At 43.4% G+C, this 25,455-nt stretch overlaps 1 protein-coding gene across 1 annotated transcript; it reads right to left on the bottom strand.

Moving 5' to 3' along the window:
• Window positions 1–638: 638 nt before the first annotated feature.
• ZNF414 (zinc finger protein 414) lies at window positions 639–21,910 on the bottom strand. Its single transcript, XM_088149904.1, has 9 exons — window positions 21,905–21,910; window positions 21,039–21,134; window positions 11,430–11,571; window positions 11,129–11,236; window positions 10,387–10,494; window positions 8,433–8,538; window positions 2,626–3,152; window positions 1,651–1,809; window positions 639–1,127 (listed from the first exon to the last, which is right to left on the bottom strand). The coding sequence occupies exons 1-9, from the start codon at window positions 21,908–21,910 to the stop codon at window positions 1,051–1,053; spliced, it is 1,329 nt and encodes a 442-aa protein (XP_088006030.1). The 3' UTR covers window positions 639–1,050.
• Between the last annotated feature and the right edge of the window lie 3,545 nt (window positions 21,911–25,455).

Below are 25,455 nucleotides of genomic sequence, written 5' to 3' on the forward strand. Positions count from 1 at the left end.
TGTATAGTCAAGCATGATATTCTAATATGCTCTTTAGGGAAGCTCAGTTGGAGCAATACTGAAAACCTCAGTTCCTCTTTCTGTATGGTGACCATAAAATGGAGAGTCGGCTGGTGTGGCCTGTTATCCTTCTTGGGCCTTAGTAATAAATGAGCAGGAGGATAAGCAGAGGTCCTTTCCTGCCTTCCCTCTACATTAAAGACGAGAAATTCTCAGACATAATACATGCCTTTCTGTACAATTCCAATTTATTTTTTTCAAAAGCAGCAGTAGCCCACTTACAAACCTGAGCATAACTAGTCATGACTGTACAGAGTTAGGGAAGATGTTTTATCTTAAAAGCAGGAGAAAAGTCAGTTTTAAATAGAAAAAAAAGGAAGGAAATGCACAGGAAAGTTGATTAAATTAAGTTTCAATAATCAATTTCAACTCCCTTTCCCTTTTAAATGGTACTCAGTTGTCAACACATTTTTATGAACTGAAAGGAGGCATGGGGAGGAAGTCGATGGGAGCGGAACTGATGCACATATCGTAAGACCAAGTCTTCCAAACCTGGCTTATGAAGAATGGAGAAGTGGACTTGTATGTGTACTTGCTCTTGCTAGGAGAAATAACTGCAAGCAAACCAGGGCACTATCTGTGGTCTGTGTGGTCATGTTTGATTCAAAATCCCTGACGTTCTTTACCTGACAAACCTGATTTAAGCCAAGAATGGGCAGTGTCTTATTTGCTTGTTATTTGAGGAAGAAGCCAAGGACTAGATTCAGATGCAATGCTCAACAAAACATAGACTGGGAACTTAAGAAGCTTGGCTTTTCCTGCCAAGGGGAGTACCTAGAAACAAACAGGAGTAGGCAAAATGCATCAGTGCACTTGCTCATTCTGGACAAGCTAGAATGCAGATGAATTCTGGCCTAAATTTGACACATCGTTGTCCCCAGACGCCTCCTGTGGGGGGAATGCACACATAAAAAAAATAAATCTCTCCACGCAGGTGCTGTATTTCATGGAGGAAACAATAAAGTCATCTTGATCAGCCCAGTGGAAACCTCACAGCGGGGAAAAGAGAGAGTTCTCCACTTCTGGTGTCAACTTCGGGTGGAATGAGGGAAGGGCAACACCAAAGTCTGGGTGAGAGAAAAGAAATAAGAGGAAAAAATCTCAGTTTAAAGTAATATAGTTAAACTAAGATTCAAAATGGAGGGAAAAGTTCTGATTCACAGAGAAGGGTGTATTTCTTTCAGGATTAAGGTAGAAAGGTTCAGTTAAAATGTCAGGCAACACGCCCCACCCCCTCTTCGCAGATCTAAAATAATTTCAGTAATTTTGAAGGTATCAGGAAGGTATAACCATCAGAACATAAACTACTGAAATAGCTAAAGTAATTAGTACATACATATTTGTAACATTTGATACATTCTGTGTCAAAACTGACAGAGGACGTACCCCCAGTATTACAGTGCAGACTTTTAAATTCCTGACTGTAGATCAGATTGAGGAACGTTTGCATTAATCACAGAAATAAAATATGAGACCTAGAATTAAGTCCTTTCATAACAAGAAAGAAACACAGGACTCTCAGCTGAGTTTCTTCCTCTTTCCAAAGTTTCATTACCAAGCTTCCCATGGTTGTTGCCTGCTGGCACTCACCCATTTCCCCATCCAAGCGGCTGGTTGGAGAGGGATTTTTGCGGTGGTCTTCAGTATGCTGGGTCATCTCCTCCCGAGAGGCTGTGGAATAGGGGCACTGTAAGCAATTATAACGGCCTCGGGTATGTTCCCATACAATGCGGCTGTTGGAGGAGTGTCCTGCAATGGAAAGCACAAACAGAAAATCCAGTCATCTGGTCAGTTTCCTGACTTCCAAACAATTGCAGATCTAACTACTCATCTTGAAAAGATTACTGAAGGAACTCGCTGATGGTCTAGATGAATCTTGTATGCATTATCTTTGAGAAATTGTAGAGAACTGGTAAAGTACAAGAGAATAAGAGGAAAACAAACATCTCTGTCTTCAAAACGAGGAGAAGAAAATTCATGAAATTACAGACCAGTCAGCCTGATACTGATAGCTGGGAAGATTCTAGACAGATCATAAATGATTGATCTGGAAGTACTTTTAAAACAATATGGAGACTGTTAGACCAGCATGGATTTGTAAAGAAAGTTCTCTTTAATAGATTATGGGAATATTGGGGATGTAATATGTCTTGATTTCAGCACTACATTTGACAGAGTATTCCATGATATTCTAAGGTGGTTAAATGTAGGCTGGATGGCAAGACAATTAAATGGATACATAGCTGGCTTGTAAAAATCATACTCAAAAATTGTTCATCAACTGTTTCTTGTCAGACGAAAGAGATATCAAGTGAAGTGCCACAATATTCAGTCATACACCCTGTATTCCTCCAGATTAAGTTCATGACTTGAATACACATGTATGTTTGGTTTGAAGCAGCTAAGACTTACAGTGACATCTCCTGCACAGCCCCCTAAAGTAACATAACAAAATGTTGGACATTAATGCACAACTCTGAAAGGGTTGACACCTGCCTGAAATGCACACTGAATTTAGTGCAGAAATAACAATCATAAATATGTTGGAAAATGACAGTTGCTTACCTTGGCTTTTCTTCCACACAGCATTGGAAACAGGGAGGCCTTGGCCTGGCAAGAAAGGTCTGAGGCGGTTCTGCACTGCAGCTTGAGGTAAAGCATAGGATGTGGGGTGCATATAGGGCAAGAAGGGCCCTGAAACTGAAGGATGAGGTGGCCCAGAGAACCTTGCCAGGGAGGGTGGCCCAAACAAGGATTGCTCCAACAAAGGATATGTAGGAGATGTTGGCAATGGCACAGATTCTAAGGGGCCAGGAAGTCCAGCCGGGAGTGAGTCAGTGGCCAGAGCAGTGTCCATCATGCCAGGGAGAAGAGCTTCCTTCTTGAAGTGCTGTATGACACTCTGGAGTTTTGGAAGCTCCTCCAGCAGCTTCCCCGGTGGCTCTTTTTCCAGGCTAGAGGTAGGTGGAAAGATGGGTTTTTCCAATGTTAGGGCTGGGGAAGAGGTGGTGGTGGTAATGGCATCAGAACAGCTGTGCAGGTGCTTAAAGAGGGAGCGGTGTGTCCGGAAACGTGACATGCAGTTCTCACATCTGGATGGAATAAAACAAAGCAGGCTAAGCAAAGCATTTAGCATTGAGTTTCCAACAGGCTAGTCAACAGTGTCATTCCTCACTCCCCATCTCTGAGATGGGCATTACACCTTTGCCCTGAGGTCCAGGAAGTTTGCTTATTGTAAGAAAACAAGATGTCTGCAAAACAAGGTCTGTCAAAATTCACAGGAGACAGATTTTAGTGGGAACTGGTGGAATCACTTCATCTCAGAAACACTGCTGTCATGGACTGTGAATTGTCACTAAATCTGCGTGTATTGCTTTGAGGCCTATTAGAAACAGAACAACATACCTATAATAATTGGTAAACTTGTTCACGTTCACTGAAGAGTTTGGTGATGCTTCAGCTAGTTCCAGGCTATTAGCCACTTATAGGCTGGATTTTCACAACTTCCTAAACCAGGATGTAAACCTCATTGTGGTTTGTGAATTATGTGCTTAGTATGTTGTGTGTTGCTAGCCAATGAACCACGACTTAGCCCACTATATAAACTCTGTCATAGAGAGCATGTGATTCCCAGATGAAAGGGGCTACATGGCATAAGACAAAGAACCTAAAGAACTCAGGACCAGAATAACAGAAGCACTGTCTCCTCCCATGCAAACTTGCCTGGGTTTTAAGATTCCTGCCTGGAGACCAGAAGAACTACACACGCTACAAGTGCAGGCTGACTGCCCTCATGGAAGAGAAAATGAAACAGCCTGAGGCAAATCTGTCCACCTTCCAGCTTATCAGGGAAGATGAAGAATTGGACCCAGGCAGTGCTTGTGGAGGGATCACAACACCAAGATGTCTCTCAGAGGATTGAAGAAGCCAAGCAGAGAAGATGGAGAATGTGACACAAAGGCTTAAGCCTGGCAAGGCAAGCTCTTCTAATCTGTAGTTTCAGAACAGACTCTGGGGTTTCACTGCCAGTGATGTTTCTGGACCCCTGGGTGAAGAACTGAGGAAGATGACACTACAGGCCCTCAAAGGTAGAATATCTACTTTTGCCCTGAAGAGGAAGACATTGTAGACTTAGCTTACATTACCAAAACCTGGGTGGGGGAAGAGGGAGAAGTTCCTCTCTTGGAGCTCTACCCACTCAGATTTTGGGTTTGGCACCACTGCAATCCCAGGATAGGAGAATGTGGGACAGCGATTGTCATCCATGAAACTCTCCTGGCAACAAGAGGTGCTACTCCAGAGAGTGAGACTTTGTGCAGTTAGGCCCAAAAGGGCAGTTGGACTTGCTACTGGTATACTCCTTCCCCTGCTATACAGTGGCATCCCTGCCAGGGCTGCTCGATCTGTGGCTAGAGTGGTGGTGGAGTCCCCAAATTCTGCTGGGGGACTTCAACTTGCTTTCCCCAAGCAAGCGGTCTGAAGCAGTCCAGGAGTTCACAGCCACCATGACAACCATGGACCTGACTCAACTTATCAAGGGTGCAACGTTAGATTTGTTTTTTTGTTACGGACCACATACAGTGTGATCTGAAGGTGGTGGCATCAAGCTTAACTTCTTTCCACGGACAGATCACTCTCTGATTGCTGTAGAGTTTAATGGTACAACACCCTTCCACAGTGGGGAAGGACCTATTCAATTCATTTGCCCCAGGCACCTAACAGATCCAATAGGTTTTCAGGGGGCTCTTGGGGAGTTTCCCAAGAATCTGGTGAACAGTTTCGTTGAGATCCTGGTCACTCCTTGAAATGAGGGTGTGACTTGGGTGCTTGACCAGATTGCACTGCAATAGCCTCTCTCCTCTCACAGACCCCCTGCAATCCCTTGGTTTACTGAGGAGCTCAGGGAGATAAAGTGGCAAGGGAGATGTCTAGAGTACTTTGCCACTCTTACTGTGTCTGATGAATGCTACCTAGCACTTGTTCCATTTTAGACAATTGCCAAAAATATCTGAAGGGCTCCTGTGAAGAACTCTTGCAACACTTAGCAAATAAAACTGCTGAGATTCTAACAGAGTTGGACTCTAACTCGACAATACCAATGGAGATGACTGGGGCTTCAATCTGAAGAATGATCTGGAGTCAGTCTCAATCTGTGGGTCCTGAGGAAATGAATAGGACACTCTCAAGTGTCACCTCTGCCACCTTTCAGGTGGATCCCTCCCCTCATAGCTAGTTATGGCCTCTTGTGAGGTGGTAGGTTAGATTTTAAGCTGAAATAAATGCTTCTTTGAGTGGGGAGTGTTTCCATTATTTCTGAAGGAGGCTGTGGTATGCCTCCTGATCAAGACGACTTCACTGAACCCAATTATTTTGGCTACTTTTAGACTTATCTCCAACCTTCCCTTTTTAGGAAAGGTTATAGCAAAAGTAGTCAACCTGCATCTCCAAAAGACGCTAGTAGAAGCAAATTATTTGGACCCCTGGCAGTCAGGTTTCAGGTTAGGAAACTACATTGATCACTTGTGGAAGACCTTTGGAGAGATCAGAGTTAGAGGAATGCAAGTCATTTCAGCTCCAGGCCAGATAGGTAATGCAGTAGCAGTGCTAACCCAGTGCATGGAGACTGTCAGGGACTAGATGGGGAGAAACAGACTGAAACGGAATCCCTCCAAACTGGAAGGGCTTTGGGTTTATGGGCCAAATGATTTCAGGGAAATACAACTTTGACTCTGAATGGAGTTCTACTCCCTCGTTCAGATTTTATTTGCATTTTGGAGGTCCTCCTGGATTCGTAGCTCCTGCCTGGATTACTGTAATGTGGTCTACATGCTCCCTGTGGGAAGCACTCAGAACGTACAGCTGGTACAAATGTAGTGGCCCAGGCAGTGATGGATGTATCCCAATATATTCAAGTCACCCTTCTGCCATGCCAAACCAATACATTTGGGTAAGAAAAAACATAGGATAAGTTGTGAAGGTGCATACCGGGCAGCAGTACATACAAAAAAGGTTAGGGTGTCTTGCTGGATCACAAACATCTCATGAGCCAATAGTGTGAAGCAGTTACAAAAAAAGCAAATGCAATCATAGGCTGTATCAAGAGGAGTACAGTGATCAAGAGTAATCATCATCTTTCTTGTTTGCACTGGTCAGACTGTAGCTAGAATATTGCATCAGTTCTGGATACTGCATTTTAGAAAGGACATTGAGAAACTGGAGTATATCCAGAGGAAAGCTAACAAGATGGTAAAGGGCCCGGAAGGGAAAACTTATGCGGAATGGGTAGAGGCTTCAGCTATGTTTAGCCTAGAGAAGGGAAGAAGGGGAGAAGACATGAAAACGGTCTTCAACTATTGGAAGTGATGTCATGTAGAAGGGCTGCTGTTGTTGACAAACTGTTCCAGAAGAGAGAATAATAAACAAGGGATTTAAATGACAAGGAAGTATATTTCAGTTAGGTATCAGTATCATGCTACTTCCTAACAGTAAAAGGAATTTAACTATAGTACAGATTGCCTCCAGTAGTAATGTATGGCTGTGAGAGCTGGACCATAAAGAAGGCTGAGCGCCGAAGAATTGATGCCTTTGAACTGTGGTGCTGGAGAAGACTCTTAAGAGTCCCCTGGACTGCCAGGAGGTCAAACCAGTCAATCTTAAAGGAAATCAACCCTGATTGCTCATTGGAAGGATTGATAATGAAGCTCAAGCTCAGATACTTTGGTCACCTAATGCGAAGAGAGGACTCTTTGGCAAAGACCCCGATGCTGGGAAAGATTGAAGGCAAAAGGAGAAGGGGACGGCAGAGGATGAGATGGTTAGATAGCATCCCTGAAGCAATGAGCATGAAACTGAGCAAACTCAGGGAGGCAGTGAAGGACAGGAAGGCCTGGCACGATATGGTTCATGGGGTCACGAAGAGTCGGACACGACTTAACGACTGAACAACAATAACAACAGATTGCCTCAGGAAATGGTGGACTCTGCTTCAGTGGAGCGTTTAAACAAGTGCAGGATGGCAATCTGACAGGGATGCAATAGTGGCACTGGGCAGGGGACTGGCCCAGATCAATGTTTTTCGAACTTGGCCACTTTAAGATGCGTGGACTTCAATTCCCAGAATTTGTCAGCCTAGATGATCTCCAAGGTAATTTCTAGTCCTTATATTCTGTGTGGACTTCTCAGTCTTAGACTTCACCTGCCTGAATTCCTCTTTATCCCCTTTAAGGCAGGTTCCCTCTTTGCCCAACCACCTTTGGGAGCCTCTAATCCACATATATTCATGGGAGGATGAATAGAATAGAAGGCCGGGGGTTGGGAGGGGAACCAACCTTTTGCCCTTTACGGAAGGGGGCCACTTGGGGAGGGTGATCTGTTCTGTGGTAGTTGTAAGGAAAAAAGCATTTAGTTCAGTATTTTTCAACCTTGGCAACCTTAAGATACAGTGGTACCTCGGGATACAAACTTAATCCGTTCCGTGAGTCTGGGCGTATCCCGAGTTGGTCGTAACCCGACGCAAATTTCCCCATAGGGTTCAATGTAAATCCGGTTAATCCGTTCCGCCCTCCGAATTTGGTCGCACCCTGAAGCAAATTTTCCCATAAGGTTCAATGTAATTACCGTTAATCCATTCTGGCGTCTGCGGACCACGCGTCAGGGGCGGGAAAACGGCTGGGCGCAGCGCAGCACGGCAGGAAAACAGCCGGGCGCAGCACGGTGTGGCAGGAAAACGGCCGGGCGCAGCACGGCGGGGCAGGAAAACGGCGGGGTGCCACACGGCGGGAAAACGGCCAGGCGCCGTGCGGCACGGCGGGAAAACGGCTGGGTGCCGTGCAGAGCGGCGGGAAAACGGCCGCGAACCACGTGTCAGGGGCGGGAAAATGGCCGCAGACCACGTGTCAGGGCGGAAAAATGGCCGTACCCCGAGGTGGAGTTCGCACATCGAGGTAAATTTTTGCAGCTGGAGCTGGTCGTAACCCGAAAAGTTCGTTAGTAGAGGCGTTCGTATCCCGAGGTACCACTGTATGTAGATTTCAACTCCCAGTATCCCCCAGCCAGCATGCTGACTAGCTGTTTATTACATTCCTCTCACCTTTCCGAATCCCATCAGAGCCACTTACTGTAGATGTTTATCCTAACAATCATCCTATAATGCAGATTAAGCTGACAGTGAATTGCCCCACATTCACTTGCCAAGCTTTATATTTCACTGGGGATTCAAACACATGAGAAAGAGAAGAGAGAATTGGAGAGAGACCTATTTAATTTTGACCTGATTTTCATTAGCACACCACGCTCCATTCTTTTCCAGAGCATTTGTTAAAATAAATATGCATGTTTAACAAAAATAAACTAACAGCCAAGCAGGGTCTTACTTGAAGTAGCGGTTGGGCTTGTAATGCACCTTCATGTGACTCATCAGGTTTTCCATGTTGGGGAACGATTCCATGCAACCCAGAGTGGAGCAGCGGAATGTCTTTCCTAAGAGAAACCCAGCAGTTCAGTGGATCTGTAGCTTTATTTATTGGTTTATTAAATATATATGCTACCCAACTTCCAACAACTCTGGACAGTTTACAACATGTTAAAAAAAAATTTAAAACAAGAAAACAACATAAAACAAAAAAGAGCAAAGATGGCAAAGATAATTAACCCAGATAGGATTAGAAAAAGAAAAAGAAGAAACAGGGGCTCCCATCACACTTGCAAAAGGCCTGGGTGAAGAGCCAGGTCTTTAATTAGAGACGACCTATTTGCTCCAGTCTTGTCAGCCCTTTGAGGTAGTCTAGGCAAGAACCACCAACCAGGAATACTAATGCTACCTTTATGGTAAGGTTACAGTAACAGAATCTTGCAAGTCTGAAAGTACTTCTCCTCTCCCTTACTTTTACTCTCCCCAAAACTAGGGAGGGTCCCTTTGGAGATGCTTTCTCCACCCTCATCCCTTCTTCGGACTCAGATTTTGTTTATCAGACCACTATCTAAGCTGCAGCTCTTCCTCCTGTCTCCCAGAGTCATTCCCCCCTACCATTACAAGTCCTGATCCCTTGCCCAGACTTTGGTTTGCGGAAGGAGAATTTCAGACAGCCTGTTAAATACGAGGGCCCAAAAGATGGCAGCACCTAGCTGACCTTGGCTGATTTTCAACAGTAAACAGAATTAATTACTATTTAAGTAGTACCTAAATAGAAGGCCATCAGGAAATCTCAGAGATGTCATCTAAACTGGGAAATCTAAAAAACATCCTGGAAAAAATTTTGCCAAAAGAACAACAAGGACATGGATGTGTGGTCAACAGAAGTGGAGTTCAACTTGAGGGTGACTATTTTTAAAAACAAGATGGATTTGTCCATTCAAGTCGTTCCTCATATGACTTTATAAATAAATGAGTTATGGAACACTATCACAAGAGAAAGGATGGCCTGTCTTTCAGGTAGGATCAGAGGAGGGATATTATTATTTTATGAATCCTGCTGATTATATCAAGTCTCTATTTAGTAACAGCATGTGAATGGGGGGCGATATGCAATAACATAGAACAGATGCCTTTGTGGCACTCCTGAATGCCCCGAGAAGTATCTGACTGGCTACTTTTGGAAACAGAATACTGGTGCTGCATTTTTAATATACGCCCTTTATAAAACACACACGTAACCTATAGCTATCATGAATAAGTTGTGTAAAGGTGTCTCTATGTTTATATAAAGGCATTCACTCAGCAGCAAAGCACAGGCTTTACATGCAGACACCCGAGTCCGCAATATTTCCAGTTAAAAGAATCACAACTAACAGGGTTGTGAAATGCACAACAGTACGGGGAGAAACTGTTGGTCAAGGGAGACAATGTTATTCTACATCAGCAGTGCACAACTTTTCCAGTCCCACATCAAATGTTGAGGGGGCACAAATGCAGCAGACAATCCCCACGCACACCCTCCCTTGCCCTGTAGCAGTCTTCCCCTCCTTTGGTGGGAAGAACAGAGAAGAAGGATGCTCCCATTTTATCCACAACTAGCAAGAGGAAAATCACGGTGTTTCTTCTGCCATTCTTCCCAGCAGAAGATGAACCCTCTGCTGACTCTCAAGGGAGAGGGTAAAAAAACACAGCAAGACACTCTACTCTGTAGGCTTCTGCACCCCTGGCTTAGATACACAAATAGACTGATATATAAGAATTAAAGGCAACTACCTATGTTCCTGTGCTGGAAAATGCAAGAAAGAAGAAACAATGCAGCACAATCTTTCACGGGTCTCCCTAGTCTTCCTCTTCTCCTGATCTGTACTACCCCCACCCCACCCCCATAGAAAAGCTAGAAAAGTCAGCCTTACCCTCAAGGGACTCGGTGGGCCGATAGTGGACCTGCATGTGGTCAAGAAGTTCCTTCATGCTGCGACAGGCCAGCCGGCAGCCATCCCCTGAGCACTGGTAACGTTTCCCTGGAATGGCGAGAAAGAATAGAAGCAGGACTGCTTTCCTTTCAAATGAATTGCGCAGGCCCCTTTGAGATGTCTGCGGATTAAGGGAGCCACAGGTGGACTTGGAGTTGAGCTGATCCTGGGCTCACGTTTCTATCCCTGATGAGAACTGGTTTGTGAGATGCCAGACAGCCGTTTTCCCAGCCTCAATTTCCCCCCTCTTTAAGATGTGAACAAAAGTGGCCTCTCCCTTCAGGCTAGAGATCATAAAATGCTTTCCAAATTAAGTTACTTGCCTGGACTTCTTAATATACCAACCCGGCATTTGAAAATAGCAGATTGCTATAATGTTTTATGGCATAGTTTATGGGTGAGCCAGATCGCCAGATACAGGGTTCCAAAATTCCACAGCAGGGTTGCAGGACACAAGAAGACATCACTTCCAAAGAACTTCCCAAGTGCATTGTATACACACAGGAGAAGAAATGATGTTCATAAAGAAATTATTTCACAAGTAAACAGAGGCACATCTATCTGGAGGCTGACATTCACGCCATCAGGCGCCATGAACCCATTTCGCTCTTTTAATGTTTCTCTATCGAAACGAAAGAGTAAAAATGACTGATGGGTAACAGAAGTGTGGGCTCAAATTTACCTGCGGTGGGTCTGCGCTTTAGGAGCTGCAGATCCTGGTTTCGAGTACTGCCACTCCCACTCCACGCTGGCTGTGTCTGGCTACCCAAAAGCCCTGGATTGTTAGAACCTGGGAAACAAGAAAAGCAAAGTGAAATAAGTGGATAGCACTTTAGGTGACAAGTTGCGGCATCTTAAAACCAGCCAGGTTTTCCAACTGCAATCGCCAGCTAGGCTTTGAACCCCCCATGTCCTTTTATAATAGCAGCCCAATTCAGCCCAACCATCCTTGTCTCTTTCCATCCCTCTCAAACCATATCTACCATCCAATGAAGATATGGGAGATGTCACCGATGGCCCTTCCTCCTTCTCAACTGGGCTTTGAATGTGGGTGGGTGAAGCTCTGAGCTCGTGGGTTGGCAGGGGAACAGCAGAAAGGACAGGCAGCGTTGAGGGTGTCTTCTCCTGGCAAGAGAGAAGAAGATGAAAAGAAAACCAGTCAGCAAAGAATATAACAGAAAAGCTCTCACCTTTCAGCCTCAGCTTCCCTACTAGAAAAATAGAGAAATTAAGAATATGCTGCTAAAGAAAATGGTTCTGACCTGCTTGATCAAATCTCTGGTTTGTGCACTGATTTCTCCCCTTGACTACTGTAACTTTCTTCTGTGGTCTCACCTCCTCCATCTTTCCATCCCAATGGCAAAGTCATGCCCTTTCCCTTGGAGGCTCCTCCTGTCATCCACCTCCCTTTTTCTTTCCAGATTCATCATAACTTCGCCATCCTTTTTAAGCCTTCTTTTGGCTTTTCCCTCTTTTCCCTCCAATCCTTCCCTTCCAAGACAGCCCTGTCCTGCAACCTCTGTTCCTCTGGCTGCACCGCCCGGACAGTCCAAAATCAGTCTATTTCCAAAGATGGCTGCTCTTATCCTCTTGCTGCTTCCCAGAACATTTGCAACTCTCTCCTAGAATACCTCTGTGATGATGCTGCCTCTCTCTTGTCAAATCACTCCTTTGAATTTACCTTTTATTATTTTTATTTTGTTAGGTTAATTTAATAGCTGTTTGAGTGCACAAGAAAGAAAATGGACAGGAAAGAGCCAAAAGAGATTTATACGCTGTATAACCAAAACCATGGTTTCTTCAAGGCTTTTGGCCCCTGCACTCTAAGAAAAAAATCAGCTGACAGCTAAATCTTGACATGTGCAATGAAACAACTGCATGCTGCTTCCCTATATACCTTTCTTTTTTCAACGTTCCTTCCTCTATCGATCCTCCAGGTCAAATGTTAGATGGTAAGGTCCTCAGGAAAAGTACTTGGATAACAGACAACACAAATTTATGCCATGTGTATTATATGAATATTATTTACAAATGTTAATTTAATACCCACACAACCTGAAAGGTGCCACAAGACCCTTTGGGACTGATATTACTGTTACTTCAAAGTTACCGAATACATTTCAGAGCTAAGGCTATATAACGGACGCACACACGCACATACACACATACTTCTTAAGAACAATTTGGGTACTATACCGTATCCACAATCCCTTCTCTAGACCTACATCCCATTTTCAGCATTGTTCAGCCAGATGCTTTTCAGAAGCTCAAAAACAGAAGAAAAAGAAAAGAGCTACAGCTTCAAGCAAGAATAGCTTCTGTGTATATTATACACTACACAGCAAGGTAAGTCCAAATATGTAGAACAGACATGGCTGGCTGGGGAATTCTGGGAGTTGAAGACCACACATCTTCAAGTTGTCAAAGTTGAGATACACTGATTTAGAGCGTGGTTTCTAAAGTTTACACCAATGGATACTGCAAATTGGTTGGAGAACAAAGAAGAGGGAAGTCAAAAATCAAATATTTATCTATCTTGTTTTTAGGGATTTTCTTTTTTTCCTTTTATTTTTAATATTTATAAATAGGAATTAGTGAAGATTTTGTTACTAAGCTCAAAAAATTCATATTTCTTTCTTCCTTTTTAATATTACAAAAACAACTCAATGTACTTTGCCTGGTATCCTTTATTAATGTTATACTGGGCATTAATTGTACAACTGTCATAACTATTTGTCCACCCATAGACAATACCTTTTTTGAAATATATCTCTGTTTTAAATAAGAAAAAGTCTTCCCCTGCTGTTGCTCCCCAACAACTTATATTCAGACATACACAGCTTCTGAACTTGGAAATGAATCATAGCTAAGAAAGCCAGATCAGTCAAAGGCCCATCTAGTTCGGCAACTGGTTTCCAAATGGGGCCAGAAAAAGCTGCTGGGTAGATTACAAGCAGTTTACAAGTGCAACAGCCCTCTTCTTTACCCAGAGTTTGATAGTCTGAGATAGGCTTTCTGGGGTTCTTATTGCCAGCCACACTGGCATCTAGGCAGCCATTCCAACATGCTATTCAACTGCCTCTGCGAAGAGATCAGCTGCTCGTGCATCACCCCCAAATCTAATCTCTCGGGAGTCATTTTACAAGGCTACTTGAATTGCTTCTCCAGGCGAGTTGTTATAAAAACGGTAATTTTAAGAATGGGTGCCCAAACCTTTTTTCCTCTCCTCTCACCCCATAGTCTTTTATTCATGGGCTATGTCTTTGAGAGTGTAAGACTGAAGGAGAAACTTTGCAAGATCTTCTGGGAAACTTTTTGGCTACAGAAAACAATAAAATGTTTTTAATCATTTAATCGTAAAATAAATAAACATTGCGGCAGAGTGTTCTTGTTTTGGCCTAACTTCTATTAATTGGTAGAAACTCTATTATAACACAAATCTCAGAGCAAAGTCTAATCTACAGGAAAGGAGGCAGATGGCTGGATACCGGGGGTGGGGATATAAATGACAAAGCTCACGGGGCAAAGTATCCATCAATTGACTGGCTGGCTGCAACGAAGGGGAGGGAGACGCAATGAGCCATTCATTTAGGAACTATTTCTATTTTCTCCTTCCAATAAATACATGATTATAAACAGGTGAAAAAGAGGTGACATAGGTTTTCTCAATTCATTGATGGAGTTCTCTGATAAGGCCTCCCTAATTCAAGAGAATTCACCAATATTCTGTTTTGTATTTTCCTGATTTGATTATGCCTCTGCATACATACTCAAGATCTTCTGGTATTGGATACTATTGGGTTAAGGCCTTTTCTCATTTTGTTTAGAGTATGTTCCTTTGGACTGATTTCTTCCAGATTTACATTCCATCCCCTTGACTCATAAACTATTTGGGGGTGATGGACACCATTCCTATGCAGGGATAAAGGAAAGCCAAACCATCAAGTTCTGAGGAACACCATTAACTGAGACCAACTACTATGCAGGTAGTCCTTGACTTACAACCACAATTGGGACTGGAACTGCCATTGCTAAGCAATATGGTTGTTAAGCGAGTCGCGCCCGATTTTACTAACTTTTTTGCCGCGGTTGTTAAGCGAATCACACAGTTGTTAAGCAAATCCGGCTTCCCCCATTGACTTTGCTTGTCAGAAGCCACATGGGACGGTCACAAATGGCAATCATGGACACTGCAACCATCATAAATAAATGCCGGTTGCCAAGTGCCTGAATTTTGATCACGTGACTGCAGGACACTGCAACTGTCATAAGTGCAAGGACTGGTCATAAGTCATTTTTTAAATTCTGTTGTAACTTCAAACAGTTGTAAATCAAAGACTACCTGTAACTCTTCTTTTACCGGAAGTACCTGTCATCAAGGTAAGGCGTGACCTTTCCCTGCCCTGCTATTCAAAATCTTTATCCAAAACAATGCAAAGATATGCCTCCTGAGGTGAAACTCTTTCTACTTGCTTTCCAAAAGCCCACGGAGCTTCCTTCCTTCCTTGCCTTTTGTCTATATCCTCCCCTGTTCTTTAGAAAAAGTGCATTCTGCAGATTGCAAACATCCCAGTGGCCTTTAAGATATGGAATACTGCAATCAAAATTAGAAAATCTAATTTCAAGAAAGACAGCCACTTTGGTGTAGCAGTTAAGGCATCAGGCTAGAAACTAGGAGACCGTGAGTTCTAGTCCCGCCTTAGGCACAAAGCCAGCTGGGTGATTTGGGACCAGTCACTCTCTCTCAGCCCTAGGAAGCAGGCAATGGCAAACCGCTTCCAAAATCTTGCCAAGAAAACTGCATGGACTTATCCAGGCAGTTGCCAAGAGTCAAGACTGACTTGAAGGCACCAAAAAATAACTAAATAAATTTCAAGAAACCTCTAAAATGAGCTATTCTTTGATCTGTGTCAGCTATGGGGGAAAAGAAGAGAGGGAGAACAAACTAGTTTGTTCTCTAACAACTAGTTTGTTCTGCTAACTCCATCCATCATTATTACTTTATTTGGAATTTGTCTTTGGTTTCAGTTTATAATTTAGTTTCAAAATGTTGCACATTGCCCAGGATCCTTTGGGACTAGGATGGGTTACAAATGCTGTTAACAATTGATAAGAAAATAATATTTCATCTAATGGAGTGGGGTAGACAAGCAAATACTAACACAGGATTCTTCCATATGATGTGCCTGGATTATCACCCTACATCTCTCCCTCTGCTGCTTCTTCTAGGAAGCCATGTAAACAAAGTCTAACAGTAAAAGACTGCACCTCCCCCCCCCCATATCTTTAACAAAACTAGGACTAGAATTAGGCAGGCTGGATGGTTAGATTAATGAAAAGCAGTATTACAAAGCTATGGCAGCAGAAAACCCCCTAGCAAAGATAAGGTTTTATTCCTTGCTTACTTCCTGCAGCATAGCAACATGGCAACCCTTCTGATCTTCCTGTTTTCCTAAAGCAGTTTCAATGTAGTAGTAGTAGTAGTAGTAGTAGTAGTAGTAGTAGTAGTAGTATTGCCTTCAAGTCAGTGTTGGCTCCTGGCAACTGCCTGGACTAGTCCCTGCAGTTTTCTGGCAAGGTTTTTCAGAAGTGATTTGCCATTGCCTCCTTTCTGGGGCTAAGAGAGGGTGACTGGCCCAGGTCCCCAACTGGCTTTGTGCCTAAGGCAGGGCTCACAGTCTCCCGATTTCTCGCCTGATGCCTTCACCACTACACCAAACTGGCCCTGTAGTTTCAACTAGCACACTACAAATAGGTCAGGGCTTTCCCCAGAATAGGGAGTTCTGGTAATAAGGAAATTAAAATACAAATCTGCTACTAGCTGGAAATTTCTCCTAATCTTGCAATACTTTAAAATGAACAAATCAAAACTTCAGGACATTTCCTTCCTCTCCTTCTGATCCTTTTAAAACTCACTATGTATAATGGTTCTCCTTTTCTTAGCAGACACTGAAAAGGTCATCTTTAAAAGAAGAATAACATGTATAGATCACCACTTCTGTTGTCAATAGTATAGGAGTACCTTTTGCAGACCAGTATCTATTTCCCTGTTGTCAGATATGCATGTAGGAATATAGAAAATATGAAGACAGCATTTAATGCTACACCCACAGAGTGATAGTTCAGTTTGATATTAAATATAGACAACATAAGCAAAATGGCCATTTACTGCTGAAAGAACTGATAACATAATAACCTTAACCTGCCGAAGTAGGTTAATATTTGAAGCCCCCCACCCCCCAAAAAGTATAATCTCTATTTAGTTCCAAATTAATAGAATAAAACCAGCTATTTCACACAGGTATCTTGCTTTGAAATTCCTCCACCAGGCAATGGCATTTTCCAGGTCAGCAACAGAGCAACTGAAGATGTTCTCTTACTGGTATCTGAATATTGGTGTTTTGGTATTGGGCTTGCATTCATATATCACACAGCTCTGCATTTGGAGCAGTTGGGTTGGTGTGTATAAAAATATGTCACACCCCCGTGTATGTGAATATACAAGTAAAAAAATTCCCTCCCAAATTGCCTGACCTCCCCAGTTAAGCTCCAAGTTAAGTAGGTCACAGCCTTCATCAACCTGATGCCATCCAAATACATTGGACTTCAGCTCCTGTTATCTCCAAACAGCGGGGCCAGTGATGCTGAGTATAATGGGATTACTCAACAAATCTGGTAGTCATCAAATTGGATAAGGTTATACTCTGTAAATTTAGAATACAGCCTTACACATATTTATCCATAGTGATTTTCCAAAGGAATTACATCATAAAAGGTTGGGGTCAATAAAATATTAAAAATATAAAGCCAGCATTAATGAGGGGAAAAATGGCCAGGCAAATGATGATCAGCACTTTACAATTAGCAAAAGCGAATTAAAACTTCCATTAATCTATGCTTTTCCATTCAAAGGAGCGGCACTACAAGCTAGGCCAACTCATCTGGAGAAAGGAATGGAAGAAACACTTTGGCCAGCAACTTATTCTGGCAACTCAGATCAGTTCTAGCCACAGAGTTGTCTGCAAGCATTTCCTTCAATTATTCAACTTGGAACAGAGAGGGAAAAAAACTTTTAACATCTTCCTGTTAGGCCCTATATGTAATTAAGCCCAGACAAAGCTTTGCAAAGTTAATACTGCGATGCGTATGCCTATTGTCTCAACAGACAACTTCTTACATAAGAACAAGAACATTCAGTAACAAATACATAATCTTTTTCTGCAGCGTGCGAAACGCTGTGCTATTTTTTAGGGACGCTAACAACGACCTGATAAGATAGGAGGGCACATTCAGACACAACCCGAGTTAGATAAACGACAATTGCTATCCAGTTCGGTCTCTAATCTGTGACACCCGCACAAATGTACATCCCATCCTCAAGCTGTTGCGTCGGAATTCAGGGCAAAGCTCTAGTCTCTTCTGCACCGACGGGGCAAAGCCTTCACAGAGTTTCCTAGCGTAACAATCATCCAGTCGGACCGAGAGAAACAAGCCAACCTTCTGAAGAAACCGTCGTCACCTCTCCCCTTCCGGGCCTCAGGCAATTTCCCCAGGCAAAGCGCCCCGATCAACTGCAAACCCACTCTCTGATCGCGGTGAACGTGGAAAGCGTGGCTTGCATCAACAACAACAAAAAGGAATCAAATTGGGGATAGGATAGACAGAGGCGGGACCTCGAGAGAAAAAAGAGCTTAAAACACAACAATGTTTTTAAAAGAACCTCAAAACACACACCCCTTCGGGTTCGCAAACAGCCACGTACCATTTCCCTGTCGAAAGACCTCGCTGCGTTTCGCGTAGACGTTGCTGCTTTTCCAAAAGAATAATTATATATCTATATGGATCTATATATACTTTTTTTTTTAAATCCTCGAAGATCAGCCGCGGCTCAAGAAGCATCAAAGGCAGAAAAGATGTTACATTGTAGCCATTTTAACGCGGCGGCAGCTGTCGCGAGATCGGAAGTGCGGGGGAGAGAGGAAGGGAGGGGCCGGGCTTTGAACGGGGAGGGAGCCCGCGGTCAAGGCTCCCCCCAGCGGTGCGAGAGAGAGAAACGCCCGGCGGGGGCGGGGGGGGCTGGTCGCGGGAATCCGGGGTTGTGAGGACGCAGCGCCCTGCGGCGTCCCTCGGGCGCGCTCGGAAGGCGCTTCGCTCAAACTTGGCAAAGTATGTAAAAATCATGGCCTATCTCAAAAGTGCGCACACAAGAAAGGCACATAAGGAGATCAATGAATCCGTGGACTCCTACAGTGGGAATATAAATATTATAAAGTTTAACCGTTTTAAATCAGTTTCAAAGTCTTTTTGTTCTGACTGTGAGCGCGTGCATAAGGGCATGTATACTATGAAGGAAGGCTACGGGTTTGTTTTTTTTTAAATGCAGTTCAGTCCCGTCTCTGACTACTGGACTAAGACTTTGATTCGTTTAAAAGAAATGTGCCTAGGGATGTATGTGTATCATTCCTTCCGTTAGCGAACATAAGGAGGGCTATTCAAAAATGCCCACAGGAAAAAAAGAGATAGGTGGGCAGATAGCAGCAGGGTCCCCTGTGGTCAATGGAAGAACCCCCCCCCCCAAAAGATGGAAAGCAGAGAGATCCAGTACTGTCCTTCCTCCCATCCGGCTCAAAGGCTGTCGAATATTAGGGTGTGTGAGGGAGCACTGGAAAACCAGGAAAGAGAAATCCATAATGGATAGAATGACAGGGCGGTCAGGGCACAGCTGTTTAACTGAGATCTGAATCAGAACCATTCACAATGTAGAGCTGATTTGCATATATGTAACAACCTTCAAACCTGATTTTAATAGAGCCGCGTATGCACATGCTTATATATCTATACAAAGAATAAAGACCTCTCCTATTTGAATTATAAACTATTAATGTATTAAAACATACACACACACAGAGAAGCCTATGGCCATATCGTAGTGGCTGCAGATATAAAAACAGCTGCTTCACCAATTTATGTATTTTGCAGTGGAGGCAAAAGATAGGAATTGTTCAGGGTTTGAACAAAGGAGCTTCAAGTAACAGATTCTGTTGCTGTGTTTTTCAGCTGCGCTTTGGTAATAAGTATTCCACAAATTGAAGTCTTTCTCTTTCTTTCTAAAAATAAGAATCTGAACTTGCTGAATCAGCCATAACAAAAGAACTGCATATACAAGATCTCACCCCTCCTCCTCCCACCATTTCAGCTCCTCTAATGCCATGAAGAACAAAAGAAAGTCCCCTGAGACAAAGACAGTGAATCGCCGTGGCTTGATATATGCCATGACAGCTGAAATGAAGAACAGGGAATGGCACTCTCTCCCCCCTTTGGCATTAGCCAAATCATTTTTCACACCAGCTGTGGATTGTAGAAAATTTCCCCCAAAGCTCAAGGATGCAGGTGAAAGGACCTTCCCCAGCACATATATATGGCTCCTGAGGCCTGTTGGATAAGCTGCATTTGGTTTGGTTCATAACACATTAAATAAACCACAGCCGGGTTTACCTAACACACTAAATTGTAAACCATAACCTGTTCTTCACAATGGCTGAGTTCACAAGCCTTACCAAACAAACCACATTGTGGTTTGAGCATTGTGCAGAGGCTCTCAAAGGCTGTTTCTTGGAGGGGATCGTTTCTTGGAGGGGATCGCCCCAACTGTTTCTCTGTGAGTTTGATAAATTGGATTCGCTGCTGGATTATTTGTGAACAGTCCCGAAGCCCACAAATAAAAGATCTGTCCCACCACAGAAACAAATTGGGTTATAACTAGGACTTCTGAAGACAAATAGAAGATATATTCTCTTCTATTGGTACAAATAGAAGAATATTCCACTAGCAATGCCAACTCCAAGTCATGCTTCAATTCCTTTTCTTTTCCTTCAAGAAGATAACTAAGTTAGAAAAAAGTCAATATGCCTTTTGGCATTTGTAGGATTATTATTTATTGCATGCTTTTTCTCTGAGAAGCCAAGGTGTATGTGTGGTGTCTCCCCTTGTTTTATACCCACAGTGGCCACCCTAAGAGGTAAATTGGGCCTGACGGTATGTGACTGGCACCCAGCAAACTCCATGATTTAAGTGGGGACATGAAGTCAGGCGAACCCAGTCCAACATTCTACCCCACCACACTCTTTCTTGCACTTTGGACAACCATGTCTCAAGTTAAGAGGGCCTTCTGTGCTTTTCAAAGAACTTCTCTACCAGCAGATGCATGATGTAAGCCCCAACAGCATTCTAAGGCAGCCCCTGTTACAGAAGTTGTCAAAGGTCAACTACTCCCATGTTCTATATGCAGGCAAGCCATTCCCCACCCACCAACCTCCCAAGCAGTGAGGCTTGCAAGGTAAGCAGGCAGACCCATGAACATGCATTGAATTCACTGCAATTTATACAAGCCAGGATAAGCATGCAGTTGGATTTCCCTTAAAAAAAATTTGCCTGACTGTCCATGAAATCTACAACCAGTTTTACAGAGTAAGATATAAGATTCTCTGAGATTTAGGGTACTATGATGCTAGAAGACATAAGTATATGAATTAAACTTTTTCCAATGAGTTGATACAATTTAATAGACAAAACATCACAACAAGTAGAAGCACCTTGCTGGCTTTGGCTGATCTTTGACCATCAGGAAATCCCCAAGCTATAGGATAGACTGGAAAGTTGAAAAAACTGTTCAGTATTGTTGCCAAAAACTATTTGGATGTCTCCATGTAGTAAGAGGAGTTGAGCTCAGCTTTGAGTGACTTTTACCTTTTTAATAGACAGAAATGTTCATTTCTCTCTGATGTCTCTTTTAATATCTGAACATAAAATGCAAACATAATTAAAATCATTCATGAAGTACTGAAGTACACTGTGACTAGACGAACTTGCTAAAAAATCCCATCCCTTTACTTGGCAAACAAAATAATATTTTGGGCAGAAGCAAAAATGTGGTAGGTCAAAATGCAGTATTGCAGTAAAAGTAAACCACTAATTGAATACCTGAGAATTCACTAAGCAAGTGACAATTTTATTACTGTTGTTATGCCATTTTGTTTAACCAACATTAAAGCAACATATGTGAGGCTTCCTCTCTGATCCCCATTTAAATCTCATCTTTATCAAGTGGATGAATGAACTTGCTAAGTGGCCTTCAGATGCTATTCTCTCCCAGTCAGGACAGAAAATTTTAAAAAGCCTTAACAGAAGACTGCAATTACTGAGATAGAAGCACTCTAAATGTTATGAGCCAAAGATGAGTAATAGTGTGACTTTACCACTGACCAATCAAGGATTCATCCAGACACAGCTTTTAAAATCAAACCACAATTTATTCAGCTGCAGAAATTAACAAAGGAATAGCACAAAAGAAAGGCAAGTGGAGGGAAATGCTTTTCCACTTACAGAATCTCACTCAAAGGCATATTAACAATAGGAACTGGCTTAGTTCACACCTGTTGCAAAGATGGTGACCCCTTACAGACATCCTGCTTCGAGTCACCAAATATTATTTAGGAACAAAATTGCATCCAGCATCTTAAACTGGAAATCCCACCTACTCCTCTGAATACTAATAGGGGGGAGAGACTATGCCTAAAGAGCCATCATAAATCAGATCATTCTTCGTTAAAATGGTTCTATGAAGGCTCTATGCTGGAAGACTTGAGTCAGAGGAAAGGGGGGGGAAAGGAAAAAATGAATCTGACAGTACTGCTGATCAAAAGATGTTTCTCTCAGTTGCCTCTCCATTTCAACCCAGTTTTATTTCTGGTTTCTTTCCTATAAGCTGCAAAAAGGAACTGTAGTTCTTCAACCATGCCAGTAGAAAAAGATTGTGAGTTTCTTGCAAGTCAATGGTACAGTGGGGCAAACAAGTATTTAGTCAGCCACCAATTGTGCAAGTTCTCCCACTTAAAAAGATGAGAGAGGCCTGTAATTTTCATCATAGGTATACCTCAACTATGAGAGACAAAATGGGGGGAAAAATCCAGAAAATCACATTGTCTGATTTTTAAAGAATTTATTTGCAAATCATGGTGGAAAATAAGTATTTGGTCAATATCAAAAGTTCATCTCAATACTTTGTTAGATATCCTTTGTTGGCAATGACAGAGGTCAAATGTTTTCTGTAAGTCTTCACAAGGTTTTCACACACTGTTGCTGGTATTTTGGCCCATTCCTCCATGCAGATCTCTTCTAGAGCAGTGATGTTTTGGGGCTGTCGCTGGGCAACACGGACTTTCAACTCCCTCCAAAGGTTTTCCATGGGGTTGAGATCTGGAGACTGGCTAGGCCACTCCAGGACCTTGAAATGCTTCTTACAAAGCCACTCCTTCGTTGCCCGGGCGGTGTGTTTGGGATCATTGTCATGCTGAAAGACCCAGCCACGTTTCATCTTCAGTGCCCTTGCTGATGGAAGGAGGTGTTCACTCAAAATCTCACGATACATGGCCCCATTCATTCTTTCCTTTACACAGATCAGTCATCCTGGTCCCTTTGCAGAAAAACAGCCCCAAAGCATGATATTTCCACCCCCATGCTTCACAGTAGGTATGGTGTTCTTTGGATGCAACTCAGCATTCTCTCTCCTCCAAACACGAGTTGAGTTTAGACCAAAACGTTCTACTTTGGTTTCATCTGACCATATGACATTCTCCCAATCCTCTTCTGGATCATCCAAATGCTCTCTAGCAAACTTCAGATGGGCCCGGACATGTACTGGCTTAAGCAGGGGGACACGTCTGGCACTGCAGGATTTGAGTCCCTGGCGGCGTAGTGTGTTACTGATGGTAGCCTTTGTTACTTTGGTCCCAGCTCTCTGCAGGTCATTCACTAGGTCCCCCCGTGTGGTTCTGGGATTTTTGCTCACCATTCTTGTGATCATTTTGACCCCACAGGGTGAGATCTTGCGTGGAGCCCCAGATCGAGGGAGATTATCAGTGGTCTTGTATGTCTTCCATTTTCTAATTATTGCTCCCACAGTTGATGTCTTCACACCAAGCTGCTTGCCTATTGCAGCTTCAGTCTTCCCAGCCTGGTGCAGGTCTACAATTTTGTTTCTGGTGTCCTCCGACAGCTCTTTGGTCTTGGCCATAGTAGAGTTTGGAGTGTGACTGTTTGAGGCTGTGGACAGGTGTCTTTTATACTGATAACAAGGTCAAACAGGTGCCATTACTACAGGTAACGAGTGGAGGACAGAGGAGCCTCTTAAAGAAGTAGTTACAGGTCTGTGAGAGCCAGACATCTTGCTTGTTTGTAGGTGACCAAATACTTATTTTCCACCATGATTTGCAAATAAATTCTTTAAAAATCAGACAATGTGATTTTCTGGATTTTTCCCCCCATTTTGTCTCTCATAGTTGAGGTATACCTATGATGAAAATTACAGGCCTCTCCCATCTTTTTAAGTGGGAGAACTTGCACAATTGGTGGGTGACTAAATACTTTTTTGCCCCACTGTATATTGTTTAAAGGAAGGAAGGAAGGAGTGTCTAAGTCAGTTTTGACTCCTGGGGATTGCCTCTAGACAAGTCCCTGCAGTTTTCTTGGCAACATCTTCAGAAGTGGCTTGCCAGTTCCTTCTTCCTAGGGTTGAGTGAGAATGACTGGTCCAAAGTCACCCAGCTGGCTTTGTGCCTAAAGCAAAACTAGAATTCACAGTCTCCTGGTTTCTAGCCTAAGGCATTAACCACTACACCAAATTGCCTTGTTTTTAGTAAAGGATTACTTTATTGGTGATGTTTCAATGTATTAGTATTAAGGAGAAGGACACACAATCTCTACCTCTACCAAAGCAAGAAAAGTTAGCTATTTTAGTCTCCCCCAAAACAGAGAGGTCCTGACCAATATACAGTGATACCTCGGGATACGAACGCCTCTGCTTGCGAATTTTTCGGGTTACGACCAGCTCTGGCCCCAAAATTTTACCTCGGTTTGTGAACTCCGCCTCGGGGTACGAGCCATTTTCCGCCTGTGCCACGTGGTCCGCGGCCATTTTCTGCCCGTGCCACGTGGTCCGCGGCCATTTTTCCGCCCGTGCCACGTGGTCCGCGGCCGTTTTCGCGCCGCGCCGGGCTGTTTTCGCGCCGGGCCGGGCCGTTTTCGCGCCGCGCCGCGCCGTTTTCACGCCGCGCCGCGCTGCACCCGGCCGTTTTCGCGCCGCACCACGCCGCGCCCGGCCGCTTTCCGTGTGGTCCGTGGACGCCAGAACGGATTAACGGTAATTACATTGAACCTTATGGGAAATTGCCTCGGGTTGCGACCAAATTCGGGCGGAGGGCGGAACGGATTAACCGGATTTACATTGAACCATATGGGGAAATTTGCCTCGGGGTGCGACCAAATTCAGAGGGCGGAACGGATTAACCGGATTTACATTGAACCCTATGGGGAAATTTCCTTCGGGTTACGACCAACTCGGGATACGCCCAGAGTCACGGAACGGATTAAGTTCGTATCCCGAGGTACCACTGTATAACTGGCTGAACTAAAATAACAGGAAAAAAACTGCTAGTGTTTACAAAAGTTGATGGAATTTAATTCAACTATACAATCCTCAGGTTTAAACCAAGTCATATTTCGTCCACAACAAACTGGGCCTTAAGATGATTAGCTAAAACTTCAAGAGTTTACACTTTTCCCTGAGGAAGAGTTATATGAAACTCTTCAGCTGTTTCCATGTAGCATGTAGGCCCTTCTTCAATTATGGTAACAAAGTTGAAGTTCTAGCTCTCAAAAGTTGCAAGCAGATGCTAACCAGAATGCTATCCCTATTAAGACATGCTGTCTGTTGTGACAATCAGCATTCTGAGGACTAGATTGCCCAAAGCAGGCAAATTCCGCAAGGACTATCCCTTGTTAAAAGGGGAAAACAGGTCTTGAAACTTCACTCACTATAGCTTTTTAGACTCAAATGCTTCTTAAATAAACCTATTCAAAGTAGTGATGGTGCTAGGGATAGCAAATTCACATTGCAATGCAAAATGCTTCTCCATTCCTACCTCTTTTAAAAGTATACTGTTCTCAGAATGT

The sequence above is a fragment of the Python bivittatus genome, unplaced genomic scaffold, assembly GCF_059951505.1.
Source record: "Python bivittatus isolate LINGU-HERP-01145 unplaced genomic scaffold, Pbiv_v1 ctg000580_np1212, whole genome shotgun sequence".
Classification (NCBI taxonomy): Eukaryota; Metazoa; Chordata; class Lepidosauria; order Squamata; family Pythonidae; genus Python; species Python bivittatus.